At 36.4% G+C, this 25,713-nt stretch overlaps 3 protein-coding genes across 4 annotated transcripts in view; 1 reads left to right on the top strand and 2 right to left on the bottom strand.

Moving 5' to 3' along the window:
• Nucleotides 1–4,401, top strand: part of LOC127411021 (transcription regulator protein BACH2-like) — a 28,060-nt gene extending 23,659 nt beyond the window's left edge. For both annotated transcript variants that reach the window (XM_051646329.1, XM_051646330.1), the window contains 2 exons: nucleotides 658–864; nucleotides 1,766–4,401. In XM_051646329.1, coding sequence (XP_051502289.1) covers nucleotides 658–864; nucleotides 1,766–2,224 — 666 coding nt within the window. In that variant the 3' untranslated portion in view covers nucleotides 2,225–4,401. The remainder of the gene's footprint in view (nucleotides 1–657; nucleotides 865–1,765) is intronic.
• Nucleotides 4,402–4,531: 130 nt separating this feature from the next.
• On the bottom strand, nucleotides 4,532–7,462 carry LOC127411025 (gap junction alpha-10 protein-like). Its single transcript, XM_051646334.1, has 2 exons — nucleotides 6,056–7,462; nucleotides 4,532–4,912 (listed from the first exon to the last, which is right to left on the bottom strand). Exons 1-2 carry the CDS (start codon nucleotides 7,460–7,462, stop codon nucleotides 4,874–4,876), a joined length of 1,446 nt encoding a protein of 481 aa, XP_051502294.1. The 3' UTR covers nucleotides 4,532–4,873.
• Nucleotides 7,463–13,820: 6,358 nt separating this feature from the next.
• LOC127410795 (ankyrin repeat domain-containing protein 6-like) lies at nucleotides 13,821–24,023 on the bottom strand. The gene is made up of 14 exons (XM_051646000.1): nucleotides 23,964–24,023; nucleotides 23,559–23,657; nucleotides 22,737–22,835; nucleotides 22,098–22,196; nucleotides 21,869–21,967; nucleotides 21,063–21,161; nucleotides 20,543–20,620; nucleotides 20,228–20,335; nucleotides 19,898–20,023; nucleotides 18,931–19,095; nucleotides 18,707–18,859; nucleotides 16,806–16,919; nucleotides 16,071–16,383; nucleotides 13,821–14,572 (listed from the first exon to the last, which is right to left on the bottom strand). The coding sequence occupies exons 1-14, from the start codon at nucleotides 24,021–24,023 to the stop codon at nucleotides 13,995–13,997; spliced, it is 2,190 nt and encodes a 729-aa protein (XP_051501960.1). The 3' UTR covers nucleotides 13,821–13,994.
• Between the last annotated feature and the right edge of the window lie 1,690 nt (nucleotides 24,024–25,713).

Here is a 25,713-nt window from a genome sequence, read left to right on the forward strand (position 1 = left end):
TAAACACTTCTGACAGATAAGATTCACAATATGTAGACAATAAAAATGTCAATTAGAAATGTTGTCTTTGTATTCATTCATTCATTCATTCATAAAAAAAAAAACATTGACTGAAAACAAGTTTTATAACTGATCGTTTAACTTGTGTAACTGAAGATATTCTGATCATTTTTTAAGTCTTAAAATGTATATAAATGTATATAGTTTATAATGTGGAGAGACAGAAAAGGATGGGTGAAGGTAGGATTCAAACCTCCGTTCACAGCGTTGCTGTTTCAACATGTCTAAAGCACTTATATAGTACCACTGTGCCACAGCGTAGACTCGAGTATTATATATTTTTTTAATATTATTGATGAAAAAACAGTTTTATCATTCAAGAGTCTCAAAAGAGTTTTATCATTATGATTGACAGCCAAGGTTTCTGCTATTAGCTTGCTGAACACAGATAAATAAATAGAGGGCAGTGTCATCTAGTGGTGAACCATTGTATTATTTTCAGTGGTTTTGCCTAATAGAAATTTTATTTTTCAGTTTGTTTGGTAAGATGTGCAAGGTGTTGAAGTTTTGCAGTAGAATCTTTAATGTACATAATTCGTAAAAATGTCATGTAGCCTACGCAAAAAATAAATAAAACAATGTTCTTTACATTTGCAGGTGAAACTGCCTTTCTCATTAGATCACATCACAAAGCTTCCACGGAATGACTTTCAGCTAATGATAAAGATGCATAAACTGACCTCGGATCAGCTAGACTTCATCCACGACATGCGACGTCGCAGTAAAAACCGCATCGCAGCTCAGCGCTGCCGGAAAAGAAAGCTGGACAGCATTCAGAACCTCGAGTGTGAGATTCACAAACTGGTAAGCTGCACTAATAACCATGCAGAGTTTGCTTGCACAGGCTGCCAGAATGTAAAAAGTGTCATTAATGTACATGGGTGATTCTTCAACTAGGGGCTCTTTTGACTATTTCTGCCTAAAATTAAACTTCTGATCTGGTCTTTGCCTTGATGTACCTTCAAGTGGAGTTTAATAAAATGTGTGATGGTGTGATATTTTTTTAATATTTTATTTTTTGTTATTTTTGTTATTTTTTAGCATGATGGTATATGACAGCAGTATTGTGGACAGCAATTCTTTGTTATAAAGAAATAAATGCACAGTAAATACACAAATTCACTAAATATTATTTAAGTTCTCAACAAAAAAACCAAAGTAGATTTTCCTTGATTTTAACATGTTTTATGAATGTATTATAGAGAGGAAGTTAAAAAGTCAAGGTGGAGGGACAAGCCCGAAAAAGAGAAATAATTTTAAATGTAACATTTCAGCACTCTAGGGGCTGTTCACACTGAATGCGTTTTTGCATCTGTTGGGCTAGTTTTCAGTTGTATTTTCCATGTAAACATGCACTTAATCGACGTATTTGATGTTTGCGCCACATCTTGCTTTATTTTTAGCATCTTGTGCTTCGTTTTTAGATGGTGTCAACTTTTAAAAACGTCTTGAAGCACTGCTTCTAACTCTTTTCGGTTTGAAAGTTCCCTTATAAAAATGTGAAAAAAGTTCATATGTACAATAAATGATTACACAGTATTACACTGTAGAGCTGTAACATTCTACCCTTTAAAACTGGATTTTTTTTTCTTTAAAATCATTCTAGAGGACAGAAGTGTTCCCCTAATTGAAGAATCACCCTTATACGGTTTTATTTTTCTGTCTCATTCATTATTTTGCTTGTGTTTGTTTTCTGTTAAATTAGGTTTGCGAGCGACAGAAGCTCCTAACCGAACAGAACCAGTTGAAGGTCTGTATGGGAGAGCTCTGGGAAAACTTTTCATTTTTGTCTCAGGAGGTCTGCCGGGAGGAACAGCAGAGTCCAGGTCAGACCCGATCTCAGTATCATCTGCATCCAGGACCTGTTTCATCCAGTTCAACCAGTACAGACCTTAGAATCTCTCCCAGTCCCACCAGTATAGATATCACGCTCGCATCCAGTGGCAGCATGGTGTCGTCCCAAAACTTCTCTGACTGCCAGGCCACGGCTGATTTGCCATGCCCACACCTAAGAGTGACCGGAGAGGCTGTGCTGTCCCAGGACAGTGTCACCTCTCTGAGGTCAGAGTCCTCCCTCCAGACAGCCAGCTCGAGCGTGACGATGGATTTCTGCCAGGAAATGACTGAGAAATGCACGACAGATGAGCAACCACAGAGGAACTGAATCTAGTTACCTGGATTTTATTTAATTTTTTTGTCATCATTTACTTACCCTCATGTTGTTCCAAACGTATGATTTTCTTTCTCAGTCTGAGTCACCATTCGCTTTTTTTGTAATGGCTGGGGCTGACATTCTGCATCTCAATTTGTGTTCCACAGAGGAAAGAAAGTCTTGTTTGGATCTGCATGAGTAGTTGAGGGTGAGTAGTTCATTTTTTTTGTGAACTTTCCCTTCTTTAATAAACAAGTATTGGTTTAATCAGATTTTTAAATGTTACACTTTTTTCATCAACATGAAGTTTTGTTTGTTGACTGCATGTTATCATGTTCATGATGTAGTATACCTGTATATTATGGTGATGTGTGTGTGTGCGCGCGTATGGATGAGTTCTTGTACATGCTGTATAGGATGCAAAAATCATTCTTTTTCTAAAATCTTTTACTTTCCATCCATTTTTGGTACCTAAATATCATATTTATCTCAGGAATTGCATTGTGTGTGTGTGTGTGTGTGTGTGTGTGTGTTGGAAACTTCAAATCAAGCAACATAAGTAAATGTGATTTTAATGTGTTTCGAACTGTTTTGTACCTGTGCTGCATCATTTTTTTATTTTGCATTCAAGAATTCGTTATGTGCACCAAGAGAAAAAGTCTGATTGAAACACTTGCACATGAAAGCAATTAGCTTATCTTCTGATTTTTGAGGGTTTTTTATTTCCATTCTTAATAATAACAATTTATAATTCTTTCTCTTCTGACAGATACCTAGCATTTTTGTCAGCAAATGGAGAAATATAACCTATTTGAACATCTGATCTCCTTGATATTTTGTAATGATCGCATTAGATCATTAATCATAAAGCACTCCGATCTCGATAAGCTGCATTTACTATTGTCCCCTCATATATTTTATGATGAAGTAGCATTATATACAACAGCAATTTTCTAGAGGATGTTTTGAATTTCAGTTTTCTAGACTGTTAAAATGATTGGCTTAAATCATACCGACTTTGTAAATTTTTGGCAGCTCACATTTAGAACTTTTAGATCTGCTTTGATTCCTTCTGGGTGTTGATGTGCACATAACATCATTTTGCTGTTGTCAGAATCAAATCAATATTATTTTCCACTCGTATGTTTGTTTATGGGTTATATTTTGTTAGGGTTGCTGACTTGTTCGTCTCAATCTCCTGAATGGTCTGAATGTAGTCTAATTTAGTATGTAAAGTTCCTGATGTTAAAGAAATAGTACACTTCACACTCATGGTGTAGAAAATGTTAAACTTTTTCTCCTCACCTCGAAAAAATCAATTATCTACGTTTTTCCCTTGTTACTCCTTAAACACACAAAATCTTTGTTCATAATTTTTTGGCTTTAACCATGTTTATGAGCTACTCACCTGTGTGCTGTCACAATACTGAAGTTTAAAGGTGACATTTTTAAGATGTAAGTAATTTAGCTGATTAATTGAAAATTACGTAGTAAAGTGCATGATTTTAATGAGAGCTAAAAGCATTTTTGGTATTTTGTTTCTACAAATATTTGGCGCTCATAAATGTTACAGTATGTTCGCTTAAGTCGGTTTCTATTTTTATATTAGGCAAAAACAATCAAATAGCTTGGACGTTTATGAAATCGCATTCAGTAATACTGGTTAATTTGTGCACTCAAATATTCAAATATCTTTGTGACATTTACAAATTACCATAGAACATTTTTCAGAATTTGTAAATTTGCTTAAGGATGGATTTGGACAACGCTTTTTGTCATGCCTTTGTTATATGCAACACAATTGTGATATGAAGTAAGGGCAGATATGATGATTCATCTTTATTGAGTTTACATAATAAAAGGAGAGTTTGGAAATTCACAGATCTACCTGTAAAATCGATATACCTCTCGTCTCAGACAAGGTCTGAAGCAGAACTGGTTTACAACCTTTTAAAAAGACGTTTTACAGTCATTTTGTTTATGTAGATTTTGTATTTATTGTACATATAACGATTCTGTTTATAGTTATTTGTGGGATTCTTTGAAAATTATTGCTTTGCTCATCTGTTAATCAAATCTTGAAAAGTTGTGACCTCAGTGTTCATAATCTTATCAAACTGTATTTGTAAAATTCTTGAATGTGTCCACATTTAATTTGTCAAAATAAATTGCCAAGCATGTTTTATGCAGATTTAATGTGTTTTACATCATGTGGTCTGAGGATTATAAAGTATCAGTATTGTCCAGAATTCAAGTGCAAGCACACTTGGAATCAAGAAAACTTTTATTTTCTTCATTTGATGTACGAACTCAATAGCTTGCATCACATTTTATGGATGTAAGCTAAATGATTTAAAAATGTTCTTTTTTGCCAGCTGTCTGTAGGGATGAAGCTCTTATAAATATGCACATATGCCCTTTATATTCCATCATTAGAAATGAAAAAGCTGTACTCCATGCTTTACTGGTAAATTAAGGTGCTTATAATAAAAAATAAACGGTATAAAACAGCACTACTTATACCACAATAAAGCTGCGTTAAAACCAGTGCTTTCCAAGCAGAGCAGATCAGAGTTATACTCTTTGTCGCTGATATCTCCATTCATTTCTGCTCATGAACGGACTGTTACATTCCTGTTGTCCTTTCTGTCCTTCTCTCTTTCATTTTTTCATGATGGAAGAGAGATCCAAGAACACACTCTGTAAAAACACAAACGTTTCCATTCAGAAAACAAACTTGTACTCCCAGATTACTTTTATAGAAATTATTATGCATAATATAATAAAATTGTTGATTTATATAATATTAAATATTATTATATGACATTATATAATTTCAGCTAATTATATAAATTATATTAAATACATTAATATAATTGTAAAATATAGAATGAAAATAGGCTACATTCATTTTGTAGCTGAGAAATTAGTTTTAATATGGTATATGGGGAGAATGTCACGAATTAAAAAAAAAAAAAATATATATATATATATATATATATATATATATATATATATATATAATATATATATTAGAATATTCTACTATATAATAAATATTTTGCGGATAGTTTGCAAATCAATACATTTTGCTTTTCCAAAAGATACAAAAAATGGCTGAAGCATATGGAAGCTTGCAGGCTTTTTACTCCCAAAACAATTTTTGGAATAATATAACTCTAAAATGTTATGCAATAAATAATAATAATAATAATAATAATATATATATATATATATATATATATATATATATATATATGATATAAATATGATATATAATTTAAACAATTATATTCAAGTTATATAAAATATAAATAAAGTTTTTTATATTTTTTTGTATAGCCTATTATATAATTTTAAAAAAAATACGGAATAAAAATACATTTCCTTTTGTAGCTGAAAATTTCATGTTGTAATTTAGTCAAAATGTATGGTTTATGTCCAGAATTTAATTGTTTTGTTGATAATTGCAAAATCAATCCAAAAAAAAAAACAAAAAGATGGCATGAGTATAAGGAATCTTGCAGGTATGACTCGAGTCAGATTGTTTGACTTATTTTGAGAGAAATTAATATAAAGAGACCTGGGGGCATCTTACAGAAAGATCCTAACTTATCTGCTTGGTTAACATGGTAATTTCAGTAAGGATCTCATTTAGGACAAAAGCCATTAAAGAATAGAATTCCCTAAGTGCATTATCTTATCTTAACTATAGATAGGATTTGTTTCTGTAAACTTAACTGATCAGATCTTAAATTAAGACTTAAGATAGGAAGTTTTCTGTAACGCCCCAGGACTCTAATTGACCAAATCAGTAGCCATGTGTCTTTTGCCTCTACTTGCCATAGACATCCGTCGTCCTCCTGGAGGTGGGTTCATAGGCAGGTCGTTGAGGGAGCCTAGCTCGGACTCCGAACTCCTTGTGGATGGACAGGACGGACTGCCAGACATGCTATCTGAGGGCATACGGGCCATGAAACTGGCCTTCCTGTTTTGTGGATGGTAGTCGCTTTCGGAGGAATCCATACCATCATCCCCCAGGTCCGGCACACGACTGGGCCTGTGCAGAGTGTTGCGAAGGCAAGCTGGTATATCAGGATGGCAAGGCCCTTGGGAGTATTGACCCTCATGACCCGAGTTTAAAGGCCTAATGTCCCTTTCCGAGCCAATACTGTTTTCTAGATGGTTTTGGTTGTCCCTATCCTCGAGCTGGTCCATGGAAGCTTGGGAGTGCAGTTCATGGATCATGTCCTGGCTGGGTTGTCGAATTTGACGAGGCTGTTGGGTTATGCAGGACACCGGGAGGGTAGCTGCTGCCACACTGTTGTGCTTCAGCACATCATTGCTTGAACCTGCATAAGCACTGGTTAGAAACATTGGTGGAGGGTCCATTTGCCCCTTTTGGATAAAAGCTTTCAACTGTGGGTTTTTGTGGGGTGACAAGTCTGTCATCACGCACAGTTGCTGAATGGTTGAATGGTGCTTTGGTTTGCAAAGACCATCGTCATCAAGATGGAGACCAGTTAGAGTCTGTTTAATTTTCCTCACCCCTAAGTGAGATATTTCCAGTAGGTTCAGGAACAAAGAAACCCCTGCAATGACAATCATGAAAACCATGAAGAGGGTCTTCTCTGTCGGTCTAGACACGTAACAGTCCACGCTGTTTGGGCAAGGCACCCTCTTGCACTTGTACAAAGGATCCAGACCTATCCCATATAAGATATACTGCCCCACAATGAACGCCACTTCCACCACTGATCTGGTAAGGATATGAATGATATATGTCCGCAGTAAGGAGCCCCTCAAAGGAGCCTTCTTCATTTTCTTCTGTTCTTCTAACCTTCTCAGTTCCTTCTCCAACTTCTTGTACTCCTCCAAAAGGGGGTCCGTCTCTTCCAGCTCTGCTCTCAGCTGGATTTTTCTCTTGTGCCGCTCTTTTTCCAAAGTCCTCAGCCAGTACAGAGCATGTCCCATGTACACTAATGAGGGCGAGGACACAAAAATGATCTGTAGTACCCAGAAGCGAATTAGCGATATTGGGAACGCCTGGTCGTAGCAGACATTCTTGCATCCCGGTTGGTCTGTGTTGCAAACAAACTCACTCTGCTCATCCTCCCAAACGTCCTCGGCCGCCACGCCAAGAACCAGCATCCGAAATATGAACAGGATTGTCAGCCAGATTTTCCCCACAATGCTGGAGTGAATGTGAACCTCTTCTAAAATGCTCCCCAACAAGTTCCAGTCCCCCATCTTCACCGCCACATGTCCGTGCTTCTTTTAAGAAAAATATGTAATTATTTAAATAAGTTTATCTTACTGTTCAGCATGGGTGATTCACTTTTTCATTGTTTTTCTTCATTATGCATTGGTGCATGGTTTAGTGCATGCATTCAACAAACAAAAAAGCATGTTTGACATAATTTGCAAGTTCAAAAGTCATGAAGTCATGCACATGCAGCTACAAGTTTTGGAAAAAATCTACCTGTAGCATGCTAAACCTTTCACAAAATGACAGTACTTAGATGTAAACAAAATGACGACCAAACTAATCAAAGTGCAGATGATTAAACAAAACAAAAGTAAACTTACATTTCAGTGAGATGTGCTGTCTAGTTTCCTTGGTATACAAACAAGCATGTTTTCCCCAACTAGGAAAATCTTTCCCTCATTTTACAGCCACAGAGTTCGCCCATGAAAACACAGCCAGTCTCTCCACATAATGTTAGCTCAGTGAATGTTCCCCACAGTTGCTGCATGCAGCAAGTTCACAGGGTGTCGAAATTGATCAGAAACTGATGGGACAATGCCCCATGGCAGATCTTATCAAGCAATTGCTGAAAGCAGCACCCCCACACACATAAAAAGTTGCTTGCGGTGCCAACCAACCGAATGCCCCTCATGCAGTCAATACAATATTCTGCCCAACAAAATATCATGAAATTGCTCTCTAGCAGGTCATTTGCTTGCAATCCCGCTCATTTGAGTTCAGCTACTGTTGACTCAAACAACAAAAAGGGCAAGCACACATATCCATCATATTTGATTAATCTAATGTATAATCTATAATGTCAGATGAGCCAGTCAATGAGCCAATCCCAGTTTCAGAGCTAATTGCTTTGTCAAAATGGCACAAACGATGCCGTTTATATCCAACCCACCACACTACATGTAACGAAAAAAAGAATGTGAAATATATCAACTCTGTTTCATCTTTTCCTTTCTGTTCCCATCTGAGTTGGTGTCAAAGCTTGCCATGTTGTTTACATTTGCCAGCACTCAATGTCAAATGAAAGACCTTGCGCTGGATTGCATCAACCCACCCCCACCACCACCAAATTCATCAATACTCCAGTGATTTGTTTAGCTCGTTCTTTTCAGTTTTATGCAACACAAATCTTGTTAAAAGCACATTTTCACAATATTGCACATTTCCCCTAGAAATCCAGTAGCAATTGATCTAAAAGAAAAAACATGGTTTTATATTGAAACAAAAGAGGAGCAAACAGAGATCCACCAATCAGCATGTGCACGTGAGTTGGGTATCCTGATTCATCCCTGCCTTGAGCCTTTCAGGCACTGCACAACTGGATCATGGCGCTGATCACACTACATGCTTCATAAAATGACCAGCCACCCCTCAAGGCCTTTAATTAGCTTTCCATCACATGTTGACAGAGTCAATGAGGGATTGATTTGATTTTCCCTTGTTGAAGCTTTAACTGCAAATGCCAGAAGTCACATCAGAAACATTACATAATGAGTTCATAAGGCATCAAGTGAACTATAAAAAAAGCATCCATTGGTCTTTGTTCTGTGGTGGTTCGTTTGATCTATTTGCCTTCAACAGGTTGGGGGATGTGCTCAGTGAGTTTCAGGGATGTTTTGAGGAACATTTTGTATGGTATTTTGAAAGTTGGGAGAACTCATAGTGCAAAAAGTGCATAATTGTATTTTATAGATATCTTTGAGTTTTGCAGGTCTAAATGCACTAAAGAGTAAGAGAAGTGTAGCCATGATTTTTTACTTTACATTTGTATCGAAACATGTAATAGAAGAAAAAAAAACTAACAGGATTTTTTATTTGTTGTGGTGTAAAGACAGTTTGCTGTAGGGGGGCAGGGAGTTAGAAAATGGATGTTCGAAGCAGTGGGATGAACATCCACCATGCTGATAGATTACTTCACTGTGATACATTTCAATCAATACAGGCTCGTGCAGTCCTGATCTGCCTGTTTGGAGATAATGAGATTCCAGCACGCCCGCGGATATTTAATGAAAAGAGGTTTAGGGTGTGAACGGGGTAAAGAACAGGGTGTGAACGACATTCACTTGAAAACATCTGAAAATAATGTTAGATCATCATAGAGAAACTTATTTAGAGTTTTATTATATCCATTTTCTTTGTGGCACTCTTGAGTTTGATTTTCAGTTGTGTTGTGTACCAATAACATAATCATGAATCATTTAGTAGAAAATATTATTTTTTCTTCATGAAAAAAGAGATTCACAGATTCACTTCATCATATACAGTATTATATTTACAACCAAGTATGATGTATCTGGTATAGTTACTGTATATACTGTTTAAAATAGAAACATGGTGCTACAGAGGTCATCGTAAGTCATGAACTATGAGTTGTACAACATTTGACTGGCCAAAAGTTTAATTGCTTTGACATGTAATCATTATTTATTATGACAAAATATTCTGTTTTACATAAAGTTCTAAAGAATATTTTTTATTCTCAAGCTTAACTAGTAATCACATTGCAATGCAATTCTCTCTCTCACACACACACACACACACACACACGTTGGTGCGGCTATCCTTATGAGGACTCTCCATAGACATAATGATTTTTATACTGTACGAACTATAGATTCTATGCCCTAAACCTAACCCTCAAAAAAAAAAAAAAACTTTCTGCATTTTTACATACAAAAAAAAATAGTTTAGTCTGTTTTTTAAGCAATTTGAATTATGGGGACACTAGAAATGTCCTCATAAACCACATTTATAGCATAATACCCTTGTAATTACCAGTTTGTAACCTAACAAAATGTCCCCATAAACCACCAAAATCCGCCCACACACACACACCCAATATATACATATATATATATATATATATATATATATATATATATATATATATATACAGGTGCATCTCAATAAATTAGAATGTCGTGGAAAAGTTCATTTATTTCAGTAATTCAACTCAAATTGTGAAACTCGTGTATTAAATAAATTCAGTGCACACAGACTGAAGTAGTTTAAGTCTTTGGTTCTTTTAATTGTGATGATTTTGCTCACATTTAACAAAAACCCACCAATTCACTATCTCAAAAAATTAGAATACATCATAAGACCAATAAAAAAAACATTTTTAGTGAATTGTTGGCCTTCTGGAAAGTATGTTCATTTACTGTATATGTACTCAATACTTGGTAGGGGCTCCTTTTGCTTTAATTACTGCCTCAATTCGGCGTGGCATGGAGGTGAACAGTTTGTGGCACTGCTGAGGTGGTATGGAAGCCCAGGTTTCTTTGACAGTGGCCTTCAGCTCATCTGCATTTTTTGGTCTCTTGTTTCTCATTTTCCTCTTGACAATACCCCATAGATTCTCTATGGGGTTCAGGTCTGGTGAGTTTGCTGGCAAGTCAAGCACACCAACACCATGGTCATTTAACCAACTTTTGGTGCTTTTGGCAGTGTGGGCAGGTGCCAAATCCTGCTGGAAAATGAAATCAGCATCTTTAAAAAGCTGGTCAGCAGAAGGAAGCATGAAGTGCTCCAAAATTTCTTGGTAAACGGGTGCAGTGACTTTGGTTTTCAAAAAACACAATGGACCAACACCAGCAGATGACATTGCACCCCAAATCATCACAGACTGTGGAAACTTAACACTGGACTTCAAGCAACTTGGGCTATGAGCTTCTCCACCCTTCCTCCAGACTCTAGGACCTTGGTTTCCAAATGAAATACAAAACTTGCTCTCATCTGAAAAGAGGACTTTGGACCACTGGGCAACAGTCCAGTTTTTCTTCTCCTTAGCCCAGGTAAGACGCCTCTGATGTTGTCTGTGGTTCAGGAGTGGCTTAACAAGAGGAATACGACAACTGTAGCCAAATTCCTTGACATGTCTGTGTGGTGGCTCTGATGCCTTGACCCCAGCCTCAGTCCATTTCTTGTGAAGTTCACCCAAATTCTTGAATCGATTTTGCTTGACAATCCTCATAAGGCTGCAGTTCTCTCGGTTGGTTGTGCATCTTTTTCTTCCACACTTTTTCCTTCCACTCAACTTTCTGTTAACATGCTTGGATACAGCACTCTGTGAACAGCCAGCTTCTTTGGCAATGAATGTTTGTGGCTTACCCTCCTTGTGAAGGATGTCAATGATTGTCTTCTGGACAACTGTCAGATCAGCAGTCTTCCCCATGATTGTGTAGCCTAGTGAAGCAAACTGAGAGACCATTTTGAAGGCTCAGGAAACCTTTGCAGGTGTTTTGAGTTGATTAGCTGATTGGCATGTCACCATATTCTAATTTTTTGAGATAGTGAATTGGTGGGTTTTTGTTAAATGTGAGCCAAAATCAACACAATTAAAAGAACCAAAGACTTAAACTACTTCAGTCTGTGTGCACTGAATTTATTTAATACACGAGTTTCACAATTTGCGTTGAATTACTGAAATAAATGAACTTTTCCACGACATTCTAATTTATTGAGATGCACCTGTATATATATATATATATATATATATATAATATATATATTTATATATATATATATTGTATGTACAGGTACACAGACTTAACAACTGAACAATATATATATCTTACAACATCAACAAAAAATCTAAATTATAATAACTTTTCAGTGATTTAGTCTAAGGTAAAACAATTATTTTCTGAGTTCTCTTTTCATCTGGCTATTACTAATTACATTTCATTGTAATTAGTAAATGATAACACATACAGTATGTCTATACAACATAGTACCATAATTACAATTTTCTTGACAGCTTCATTTTGTTGGAGTGAAGATACTTTTAGTCACATTTAAGAAACTTAAAATGGATAAAATGAGGTTTATGAATGGGAACTTAGTAACAGTTTAGTAGTACCATCACTGTGTTAATAGTTATTTTAAGGGGCCTGGGTAGCTCAGCGAGCATTGACGCTGACTACCACCCCTGGAGTCGTGAGTTCGAATCCAGGGCGTGCTGAGTGACTCCAGCCAGGTCACCTAAGCAACCAAACTTGCCCAGTTGCTAGGGAGGGTAGAGTCACATGGGGTAACCTCCTTGTGGCTGCGATTAGTGGTTCTGGCTCTCAGTGGGTGCGTGATAAGTTGTGTGTGGATTGAAGAGAGTAGCATGAGCCTCCACATGCTGGGAGTCTCCACGGTGTCATGCACAACAAGCCACGTGATAAAATGTGCAGACTGACTGTCTCAGAAGTGGAGGCAACTGAGACTTGTCCTCCACCACTCGGATTGAGGTGAGTAACCGCGCCACCACGAGGACCTACTAAGTAGTGGGAATTGGGCATTCCATATTGGGAGAAAAAAAAATGCAAAATACTTGTTTTAAAAACCCCATGAAATTAAAATTGGGCTTTTGTGGCTATGCTAGTGTACTTATAAAAGTTGACAAAATTAACTTTTATTAGATTTAAAATGTACAGTTTTTCTCTGCCAGAAAAATGGACCAAAAATATTGATTTTGTTCGCAAGGGCTTAATACAAACATTGATCCATTTAAATGCTCTCTAGAATGAGAATGTGTTCTCCCCCTCATAACCTGCTTCTGACTAGCAATAGAGTGTAACAGTCTGGTTCTGGAAGTAAAAATTCCATAATTTATTTATTTTTCATAGGGGAATTGACTATTGATGATAACTTTAAACCTCTACAGACAGAACTACCGTGAGCTCAGAGGTTGTTAATTGATGGTATATGCTTCTGCTGAAGCCATCAGTCCATGTTATTTCAGCTTCATTTAAAAAAAAAAATCAAGTTTATTAGTGGAAGTTCTACTCAAGAATTACATTACCCATGATCCCGATGGGGAAATCTACCAGAATCTATCAGAAAGTTGGTGGAAAAAAATTGCGTCAAAAGAGCTCAGCAGCAACCGCCCACTCCTATGATGCACTGTGAATGAAGCAATCGAATTGGTCTCCCTACACCTTAAAACTACTTACAGTATACATATGTAAATATCTGAAAATGTTGCAATAAACTTACAGTATATAGTGATAATACATTGATTCAATACTTATAATAAACCACTTTAAAACAATAGTTCTTAATTCAGTTTCATCATTTGCAATACTTCATGGAATTACAGCTCATTCTCTCATGAAACACATTAAAGTTCACAGGCTTGTACCTTTGTCTTTTTGTCCAATTTTCAAATACTTATTTGCTTCAAATCAAAGTTTGTAATGTTGTGATTCATCTCAGGCTGGTTGTTTTTGTTAATGGCTTAGAACTATTTTATGAAGTACTTCATGGAGTCCCTATGGGCAAAAAATGGCAAAAATATTTCTGAAACAAGGACTGTTAAAAACGGCACTGTTGCACTCTATAGCAAGCAGCAAATCCAAAATTCATGGCTATAATATAAACTAAAGCCTATTGGCTATTTTATAAGCCATTTCATGGGGTCTTTAATACTGGAAAACTATAGTTTACAAAGCTGAAAGCTCTAAACTAGTTCATATTGCCACCACTTTTCTGAGATGGAAACCAACACTCTGAACCAAATCAGTGGTGTCAAGGGTTGGTTTTAGTTTTAGTGTTAGTGTTAGTGCGAAGCCTCTGTAGCTCTTCCTCCAGTATGTTGATCTTCTCCAGCAGATTGGCTCTGTCCTGCAACGCTTTCTGTTCTGCCACCCTCTGGGCCTCCAGAATCTTCCTTTCATACCAGCGCTCCAGCTGCGTGGATACCGTCTCAAAGAAACGGTGCGTCACTTCCATGGCATGCAAGTTTGTTCGCTCCTGGATGAAGGTGGCCTCTGTGGGCCTATCTGCAAAAATCTCCAAGGTCTTCATGGCCCCACCCTCTTGGGAGTGAGCGTGATGTGCTTTAATCCTATCCTTTAGGTGTCTGGGATGTTTCCAGGCTGGACCGGGAGCCTGATCTGTATCACTGTTATTGAATTGCTTGCTGAATGTGGTTTGGCTGCTGCTGGCACTGCTGTCAAACAGTTCATCCCTCTTGTCTGGCCTGGGCTTGGAGAAATCTACCTCCTGCAGTTCTGTTCTCCGCCACTTGGGGTCAGCTGCGGCCAGCTTCCGTGATAACGGTTTGTGTTTCACCATGGATAGGTCTGACAAATTATAGTAATCATATGTGTTAACATGGAAAGAGATTTTAGCAAAACAAAGTACTAACTATTTGTACAACTGATGCAGAGTCATATATTCCAGAGTGCATGAAATATGCTTTGTTTTGTTGAGACTGTAAACTAGGTCTAATCTAGTACAGCATAAACCCACAGAATGGCTTTAGAAAATAGGAAATAAGATATTACAAAATATTATATTGAGAGGAATTTAATTCTTAAAACAAGTGAAAATATCAGACATTTGTGCATGCACAAGCATGCACTATTAAAGAAATAGTTCATCCAAAATGTCTCAGAGCTCAAACCCAGTCCTGTGCTCAAGCCCCTCCACTATGGACAGCACGGAAAATATGTTTACCTTAATGAACTCTGTGGACTAAATGTACCAGCAAACTCATGAACAAAGATTTTTAGAAGAATACCCCAGCTGTGTAGGTCCATACAATGCAAGTTAACAGTGTCCAAATCTTTGAAGCTCCAAAAAGCATATCAAGGCAGCATAAAAGTAATCCATACGATTCCAGTGGTTAAATCCATGTCTTCAGAAGAAATATGATAGGTGTGAGTGAGAAATAGATCAATATTTAAGTCCTTCTTTTACTATAAATCTCCACTTTCAAAACAGCCCTCGTAAGTGCTCTTCTTTCCTAAGAGGTCTTCTTCTTTTGTTTTTGGAAATTCGCATTCTTCGTGCATATCGCCACCTACTGGGTAGGGAGGAGAATTTATAGTAAAAAAGGACTTAAATATTGAGCTGTTTTTCTCACCCACACCTATCATTTTGCTTCTGAAGACATGGATTTAACCACTGGAGTCATATGGATTACTTTTATGCTGCCTTTATGTGCTTTTTTTAGCTTTAAAGTTTTGGTCACCATTCCCTTGCATTGTATGGACCTCCAGAGCTGAGATATTCTTCTAAAAATCTTTATTTGTGTTCTGCAGAAGAAAGAAAGTCATACACATCTGGGATGGCATGAGGGAAAGTAAATGAGTACATTTTTATTTTTGGGTGAACTATTCCTTTAAAGAGACCACATAAGTATTTAACACTTAAGCCACACTTAAAACATATCATTGCATTTGATAAAATACCAAACAAAAATACTGTTGTTCAAAATGAAGACAAAAAGTATTTGGACACTTTCTGGTTGTTAAACATTAGTGGAACATGTCCATAGTTCATATGATGAACTTGATGAGAACTGACTTCATATGGTACATCTACTAAAAATCACTTTGGGACCAACTGGTTAAAAGTCATTGCTCAGAAAAGTGAAGAAATTTCTGAGAAATGGTCTAGCATCATATATTAGCAGATGCCACATGGTTTGATATTTTGTTTTCAAATGCAATGACATTTATATATATTAAGACTCAAGATATTTTTTGCAGCCACCGCATAATCAAGATACATACTCTGAAAACAAATATGTTATAACAATTAAATTTTTTCTGTGAAAAGTATCTATTCTTATGGATGTTTAGGTGTTTTTCAAACCTGAACTACCATCCAGCTCCATCTCAAAGTATCTCTTCCCCAGCGTGTCCTCAAATTCAAGACTTTTCACACCCGAGCGTGGCCCTGCTCCTGGGATGGGTAACACATTGACGTAGTTGGCCAGCGAGCTAGAGCTCTCATCAGAGATGAGTGATAGCAGTGGGAGACCTTCTGAGTCTGTGTCCACCAGAGTGTGATCCACAGATGGAGACCGCAGGAGTTTGTAGCATTGTGTCTCAGCAGGCATTCGCACTTCAAGATCATGTATCTTAGACATGCACCAGCTTTTCACCTCATTGGTAGCAGCAACCTGCTTGAAAGACAAAATAGAGCAGCATCAGTTTAATCAAGTCTAGATCACATAAAGGAAGTTCACCTCAAAATTTTATTTTGTCATTGTTTTCTCACCCTCATGTCATTCCAAAACCATATGCTATTATTTTTTCAGTGGAATACATGAGTATACTGTTGTATATATTCAGAAGACTTGGAATATGGAGCAGAACTAATATGGACTTCTCTTTTTTTTTTACTACTAACTATTGTTGGATGCCAAGAGTCACATAATGTTTCTTCAAATATTTCTACTTTTGTGTTCAACAGAAAAAATAACAGTGTATGGGTCTGAAACAACATGAGGGTGAGTAAATAATCATAGAATTTTCATTTTGTGGTGAACTACTTCTTTAAGCCTGATTATCTTGATGTTAGAGTTCTTCCCTTGTTCTGTTGTACCTGTCTTCTCTCGCCCTCCATTCGTTCCATTGTGGCTCTCTGATTGATTCGATAATGACACTCCATCCTCTCTGCTGATACACGCTCCTGCGTCAGTTTCTCAAGCACTTTAAACTGATCACAACAGAGATACACTATATAATAGTCTCTAATAGCACTGAACACAATAATCTCATAAATTACTTGAAATATTTCACCCTTTCCTGTTGGTTGGGAGACCAGGGCCACAAGGGGCCACTTGTAACACACTACATTTCTTGTATCACAAACAAGTAGCGTTTTCTGTCTGCCTGAGAAAAAAAAAACTAGTGTAGTTGTTTCATTTTGTGATTTTTTTTTAATTTTATTTGTTTTATTTTTTTATGCGCAGCATTTATTTTTTTCAGCTGTCTAATTTTTTTTCTACATTTTAGATGCCTTTACATTTTACATGCACTTAATCGAATTTATCTCTTGGTTGTTGCTTGAAAGTTAACTTCAATGACAGATGCGCTGTTGCTGGTAGCAACCATACAAGATTTTACATTCATTTTGAGATCGGAAGCAATTGTTATACTAGTTATGACATAAAAATTGTGACTAAACTGAAAGATCGCTCAATCTTTAAAGTGTGTCATAAGCATTATTTCTTTAAAGTATCTATCCTCTAGATCCTAAAGTACCGGACTTATCAACTGATCAATATATTTTAGTAAAAAAGGATTTAGCCTATTTCAAATAATTATAATGTATGTACCGTTAAGTCATTTGCTTTAAACAAATATTATTCCTGACAGCTAAATTAGTTGGTACCAGATATTAAAAGAATTATATTATTCCTTAGATCTGTGTTGTTATTTGAGATACAGCGGGTAAAAATAATTTCTTATGTTACCCAACCACTGATAAAAATGCATTGTAAAAAAAGCTAAATTGTGCTTTTTTTTTTTTTCAAATCTACTGTTACTGTAACCTAATATTATATATTTTACTTGAATAAAACCAACATGAAACACATTTTTTGTTACCGGAATTTATTTTTATTTATTTATTTATTTTTTACAGTGTGGGGGTGTTTGTAAAAAATATATATATTTTTTCTCCCCAATTCCCAATGTGCTCTAGGTCCTTGTGGTGGCGTAGTGACTCGCCTCAATCCAGGTGGCGGAGGACAAATCTCAGTTGCCTCCGCGTCTGAGACCAAGCGTGTGTGGATGCTTCATGCTATTCTCTGTGGTGTCCACGCACAGCTCACCATGTGCCCCACCAAGAGCGAGAACCACATTATAGCGACCACGAGGAGGTTAACCCAATGTGACCCTACCCACCCTAGCAACCGGGCCAATTGGTTGCTTAGGAGGCCTGACTGGAGTCACTCAGCACACCCTGGATTTGAACTTGTGACTTGTGAACATAATCACTTTTATACACTTATCTTTGCAATAGTATCAGCGTCATTATAAATCACAATAACAGGCGCATTTAATGGCCACGTTTAGCATGTTAGAGCATTAGCGTCATGAAATCAGAATATAAACAACTTAAACATTGTCTACTGCACGTATATTACTTTAAATCATCGTCGAGTGATAAAACGGCTTCTTTACTGACCTCCTGTGAAGTCTACTCATAGTATGAGGCATAAAGTCATTGATAACACATTTTAGTTTAACACATTGGTTAAGGTTTTACATGTAGCGTCCTCATATTTAAAAGTACTTCTAAACACCTCCCACAGGGTGTCTGAATGTTCGGAAACAGTATACCATTACTTGGCTGTTTAGAACTTCTTTTTACCCCTGACTGAACAATGAAAAGGAACTTCTCCGTAAGTATATCGAGGCCTTTAAATTCCCTGGTCTCCTCTAATGTAGGTTTAAGACTGAATTCTGCATTAATATGTACAATGTATGCCAACAAACCTGATGTTTGTTTTTATGCTCTATTCTGCCCAGTTTGCAGTTGATCTCCTCTTGCACAGTGTGAATTTGTGATCTCATCTCCATCTTTGTGGCTTTCAGCTTACTCTCCAGCTTTTTGATGAGGGGCTTACAGTGACAGGCGTTTGCAGGAGCCTGTGCAGAATCACTGGTTAAGAGGTTTAAAACAGACAAATGCATCGCAAGAGCTCTAATTCACACTTTACCTGCTTTATCTGCCCATCTTTGTCTCTATACAGAGTATAAAGCTGAAAGGCTTTGTCATGTAGAGTTTCCTCTTCTTCCTGAGAGCTGCGGCTGCTGTGTTTTACTCTCAGAGATGGCGATTCTCTCTCATGGAGGTGATACTCTCTCCGGTAAACATGCTCTGACTTTAAGTAGTAAAAACAGCAGTTAATAGCAGTGAGTTTTTCTAGGAAAACCAAAAATGTACAATACAATTGTATACCTTTACATTAGTAAATACAATGGATGATGTGAAATAACAAAGTAACTATGAACAATACTTTTATAGCATTATTAATCTTAATTAATGTTAATTTCTACATACTTTTTAACATTAAAAGGTATATACAGTTTGTTAACATCAGTTAATGCATTATGAACAAACATCAACAATGTACAATATGATGTAAATTAACATTAACCAAGATTAATAAATGCTGTAAAAAAAACTGTCCATTATTTGTTCACAATACCTAATGAACAAACTAATGTTAACGTATATAAAATTATTGTAAAGTGTTACGGCAATTAAATGTATTTTAAGAGTTCTGTTTTTAAGAATATATTTATGTAATAGAATGAGTTCATAATAGATCTTAATATCATCGTTTACTATAAAAGTTTATTTAATGCATTCTGGAATACTTGATTCTGATTGGTCAGTCACTGCATTTTTTAGTAAAATATTTTTGTTGTCCCTGGCAACCAATTTCCAACACTGCTAGTGTCATGTCTTTCATAGTACTCACGTAATAAAATAATTTCAACTTAATTCAATATATCATGTACATTTGTTTATTTATTTGGTATTAGAGTAAGTGGGCTAGTGTTCAGCCAGCTTTTCATTATCATCCCTTCTGGATGATACAAGATCAAATCACCATATGACATCCCGGTACATTATACCTTACAGAGTATTGTACATAATATAATAGTAAACAGTAGTACCTTCCTGCTTGGTTTCTTGATCTTTCTCCTCGTGCAGGGGCTCGAAGCGACTTTGTTACGTTCGGGTTGTATTCTGTGAAATACTTGATCACTGCTGTTTGTATCTCCAGCCACCTCAGCACTATCCTGCAATGATGGGAGCACTCAACATGAGAAGGATTTTTATTCTAAAAACATCACATGACCTCTGATTTCTTAGGGTAATAGAAGCTTAGTAGTTACATGACATTTTCTTCTCCCTGCCCTCTAAACACCAGTCATATTATAACTGATGAATCTCAGTGGGACAGATGTGATACTAGATGACTGAGCCTTATCTGAAGTTCCCACCTTCACTCTGGGTGCTTCTGGATCTCCGGGGAGGGACTGAGCTCTCCTCTGTGCCCGCAATATGTCTCTTCTTTTTCTCACCGTCTTGCCACGTGCAAACCTCTGGACCTGTGCAGAGAAATACAGTTTTGGAGTTAGAGAAAGTATCGATATTAATCAATGCATTGGTTGTAAGCAGGGGTGGACTGGGAAGAGAACTCAGCCATGGATTTTAAATAGAAATCAGCCCAAAAGTTGTTGAGTGTTGGGGGAGGGGGGTTACCCCTGGTTGTAAGTGGTAAAGCGAACTCTTTTGAATGGATTATCCAAATGTACCTGATTGGATTTTGCCAGAAGAATTGCTAAATCTCGGCTGTTATTGTCCCGGGCTTTATCAAGAGCAGTGTGTCCTGCCTGTTGGTAGATTTAGCATATATATATATATATATATATATTAAAAAAATGAAAATTATGCTATCATTTAAATTTGTCTGACTTTCTTCTATGGAACACAAAAAGAAATGTTAGGCAGAATTTTATGGACTGGAAGTTTGAGTCATCATTTGCTTTCATTGAAGATGCAATGAAAGTGAATGGTGATTGAGGCTGACATTCTGCCTAACATCTTATGTGTTCTGTGGAAAAAAGAAAGTCATATGGTGTGGAACAATTTGAGGGACAGTGAATTACAGAATTTTCATTTTTGGGTGAACAATCACTTTTAGTCTCTTGATCAAGGGTACAATGCTGATAGCTTCATAATGAACAAATTACTACTTATTACAGTTCAGGGAAGTTTTTTTTTCCTTCCAAATTGACACCGTATTCAAGTCTGTCATGCGATTCAATGACTTACATTGTTTTTTATGCTTGCATCAGCTCCAGCCTCCAGTAACAGACTGACAGTTTTCTTGTGATTTAAGGCGGCAGCGACATGGAGAGCAGTGTCCCCTACCTGTAAGAAAATGTAGATTATGATGACCAAATTAACAGGACAAGGCTATTATCTAAATTGTTCAGCTTCCTTTATGGATATACAGAATACTGTAAATTATTGAGACATAAGGGGAGAAAAAAAAGTTAATTTGTTTCTTGAATTTTGTGCAAAGTGGCCCCCAAACTGAGTGACAGAGATGTTGACCTATAATATAATATAATATAATATAATATAATATAATATAATACACTCAAAAAATATTTCAGACTATATTTATGATTTACGCATTTCAATTGAAAGACAAATTTCAATTAAACTGAAGTAAGCAATCTTTAAATGACATAAATGTGAAGTATTTAATTAGAATGAATGACATGTATGAAGATTTTGGTAAATGACAAAGAAACTACATTTGCTTTGGCATTAATTGAACTCATTGTATATGTATCAAAGTTAAGTAAATAGATCTAATTTAAACCATTTGTTTAAAATGTACTTTACTTTTGCCAGGAATCAGTTTTTGAGTGATATAATATAATATAATATAATATAATGCAAAAATTCATAATTGTTTTACCTTTTGACTGTTTATAGTACCTTTTTTTAACTTCCCAGACACAAACAAATTCATAAACTATACACAGCAGCAAAATAATAAAGTGAACAACATGACCATTATTGGTGTTGGATCCATAACAATCAGAATGAGTGAAGGAGGTCCAGACCTGGTTTTTCTCAGCCACAGAGCCAAAAGAACCCAAGAGGATCTTAATCATGGCCAAGTGATTGTAGCGGGCAGCAATGTGCAAACATGTATCACCTACCTAGAATGAATGAAATAATTCATTTTTAAATCAACATGAATTGTTTGACTCTTCATTTTAAATGAATCTAATATTAATAGTTCATTTCTAATGACTCTAACTGTAATTATAAAAAAAAAGGTGCACATGCATTGTTTTTGCTGTCAGGCAAAGCTCCACCAAGCAGAAGCACTCGAGCAGACTGTGAATGTCCATTCTGACATGCCAGATGTAGAGGTGTGTTTCCTGCCTTTACAAAATACAAAATGAAGACAATGATCATTCATCAGAGTCATCCATTAAAACTGAATTTCATATTAATAATAAACTTACAGAACATTTATAGAGGGAAATGGGAGTTTTGTGGCTTTTGGTCCAAGTCTGCTAGCTGTTAGCTGAGGATATCTACCATATGTGCTATTGTATTCCACAAAGATGGCAGACTTTTAGCAGATATATGCATTTAAAAAATAGTCTTCGGGAAAATTTACCATTTTTGTCAAATATACTGTTTATGCTCTCTAGACTGAGAATGTCTCCTCACTCCAATACCACCTGTTACCGACCAGCAATAGCAAGTAGTAAACCATGAATTTTTGCTGGGCTGTGATGCAAATTAAAGGCTATTGGCTTTTTAAAAACTTCCTGTTTCACCAAAACATATGTCATCACAGGAAAGAAATATTAATTTTTCAGACCATTTCTTGGGGTCTTTAAGGAAACTTAGGGAAAAGAACCTTTAAGGAATAATTAAGAAATTCTATAAAAAATTCACTTGGAATCTACATACTTTGTTTTTTACATGAACATTGGCTCCAGCCTTGACCAGCAGCTTTACGCATGGATTGAAGCCATGCCATGAAACCTCGTGTAAAGCAGTGTTACCCTCCTGTTGAAGAAAAATCACATTCTATAGCGTTGATTGTACCATTGACAGTGCTATTAGTAAATCATTTTACAGGAAACACAATCATGCGATTGCACCTCAGTACAAAATATGTATTATACTCTGAGTCTGATGACTTTTTGTCTCACATGCTAATAAGAAATATCTTAGCATATAATAGAACCGTGGTTCTGATCTCATCGGGTTTTACTTCAGGGCCCAGACCATGAAGACATCTAGTGGCAACCCAACACATTACCAATGTAGTTTGGGTGATATATTTTTTTTTTACCTTGCATAGTTTTGTTCATGGCTTTTGTGGATGAGTGCATGTCACTCACTTAACCTGTCCATTTTGCCATCTGCATAATTTGGCCAGCTTCTACCAAGTGAAGAGTTTGATTGGATTCACAACCTTTGATGTCAATAACACAAGATGTGGACAGTGTTTTCTCCTCTCTTTTAAAAGTTATGCATATTTATTTTGCACCAATAACTAAGCACAATTATATGGTTGCATATAGCATTGCTTTCCACAACAGCATCAAAACCCATTTTTGGGTGCGACTCACCAGTTGAAAACCACTGTATTAGAGCACAACAACATTATCTACCTTCTCACCAAGTTTTGTGAAGTAAAATAAAGTTGCTTCTTGCCAACCACATAGTTCTGCTATTACTGTATTCAAGATCTAAGAAGCATTTTTGGGTTTCAAATGAGCACACCTTGTCTTGTAGATCAAGTGCACAGCCTCCAAGGATGAGGGCGGAGATGGCATCATGGTTTCCCACCACGGCTGCCCGGTGGAGGGCCGTCTGGTGACCCTGTATGGGAAAAAGAAAAACACAGCATTTGAATGCAGTTAACATAAAACAAGGCAACACTGTTTTGCGCTTATACTGTACATTCTGCATATATTCCAATTATATCTCAGCTAAAGGCCACCAGAGGTCATAATTCTCATCTTTCCCAGTGGAAAGAAATTGTGAAAATTGCAGACTTTAGCAAAGAAATCTTATCTCAGAATATGGGCTTGTCTAATCTTTAAGCATTTATAGTATTGTCTCAAGGGAATAATAGCTCAACACAGACACAGAAAGAGAAACAAAAAAGATAGACCATGAGTTTACATGTTCCAGACTGCCCTGATTGTCGCCGACTGCTCTTTGTGGAACGAGCACTGCCTCCATGTGACCGTTACATGAGATCAGGTGCACTGGACAGCAACCGTCCTGTGGAAAACAATTCATGCATGTTCGCATAAAAGAAATCGCACATTGATGCAGCACAATCCAGCACATGGGGATTTACAGATTGAGCGTGTGTGACCAGCTGGCTTTTCAGACATTAAAAACATCACGTGGGTAATCCCTTGTGGAGATTCATTGTAGTCTTTACTCTAGGTCAAGCAAACGGGGGAGAGGGAAAATTTCTGGAGAAGATTTATGGAGAAGAATTCTTAGAATTAGATCTCTATGAATTAATGTCAGGTCTGTCTTAACACCCATGAACCAATATGGACTTCTGAGCCACAACGACTGGATCAAATATTTCTCGGAAAGGGGCATGTGACTGTCTCATCCTGAGTAAAGAGTCTATGATTGCATACAGTATAAATTGATGTATTAGAGATATTTGCATCTGATGGAAAAAGCTTTAAAATATGCATTAAACAAATGATATATTAAAAGCCTGGACTAAATGTGCTGTAAAAACAAACTACAGTAAGACTGCAGAGTTTGATCTCATGAGAGGGTTTAGCAAGATGTCCCAGATGTTTGTCCTAATAGCTGCAGCTGTGGACATGGTAGAACAGATGGAGAAAAGCTCTGATGACTAGTTGTATAGAAGAAAAATAAATAAACAACATAAACAAATAATATAACTGTTAATGTGTTACCTAGACAACAAACAAACAAACAAAGCATACTTATGTTAGCATTATGCTAAGACAACAGACAAACAAGAAATAAATAAGTAAATAAATAAATATGTATCTGTTGTGTGTTGCCAAACACTTTATGGTTTTTACGTATTAAAATATTGTTGTTTATTGTGAACTGGACAAAACTTTATATATCATTATCCAAGTTTTTGTTGGCTAAACTAATAAGCTATTGAGATTAGAAAAACTATTTAGCTGAAATAAAAAATATAAGTAAAGAGAACTACAGACATCACACTCATGTATTTGGATTCCCAGCATAATTAATAATTTTATTTATCACACATATACAGTGAAACTCTTTTTTTTTTTTCACATATCCCAGCTAAGCTGGGGTCAAAGTGCAGGGTCAGCCATGATATTGCATCCCTGGAGCAGATAGGGTCAAGGGCCTCACTCAAGGGCCCAACAGTGGCATCTTGGCAGTGCTGGGGCTTGAACCCCCAACCTTCTGATCAGCAACCCAGAGCCTTAACTGCTGAGCCACCACTGCCCCAGCATGAACTGTGTCTTACCTTTTTTTTTTTTTTTTTTGCCGTTTTTTTTGCTGTTTTTTTTTAAGCTGTTGGTTGTTGTGTTTGTTGTCGCCTGTATTTATTTGTCATGTAGCAATAATTCAAAGCTCATCTTTTCACTCAGTGATGTTTGATGATAGTCACCATCATTGTGATTTTGCGTGTAAAGTGTTGAGGGCCATGTGTGACATTGAGCTCATTTAACAAGCTATATTGATTTTAGTCAACTTTATGTTCTGTTTAAAACAACGTAAAATTTTAAGACACCACGAACATTTACTTTTTTAAGTTGAAACAACAAGATTTTTTACAGTGTTTTTCATGAACTCATAAAACAAAGTTTGTTAAAGATGTGAAGTTTTCACTATGATCATAAGCAGTTGCCTGTCCTAACAAATACGGGTAAAATTATACAGTAGT

Source organism: Myxocyprinus asiaticus, chromosome 20 (genome assembly GCF_019703515.2).
Source record: "Myxocyprinus asiaticus isolate MX2 ecotype Aquarium Trade chromosome 20, UBuf_Myxa_2, whole genome shotgun sequence".
Lineage (NCBI taxonomy): Eukaryota > Metazoa > Chordata > Actinopteri > Cypriniformes > Catostomidae > Myxocyprinus > Myxocyprinus asiaticus.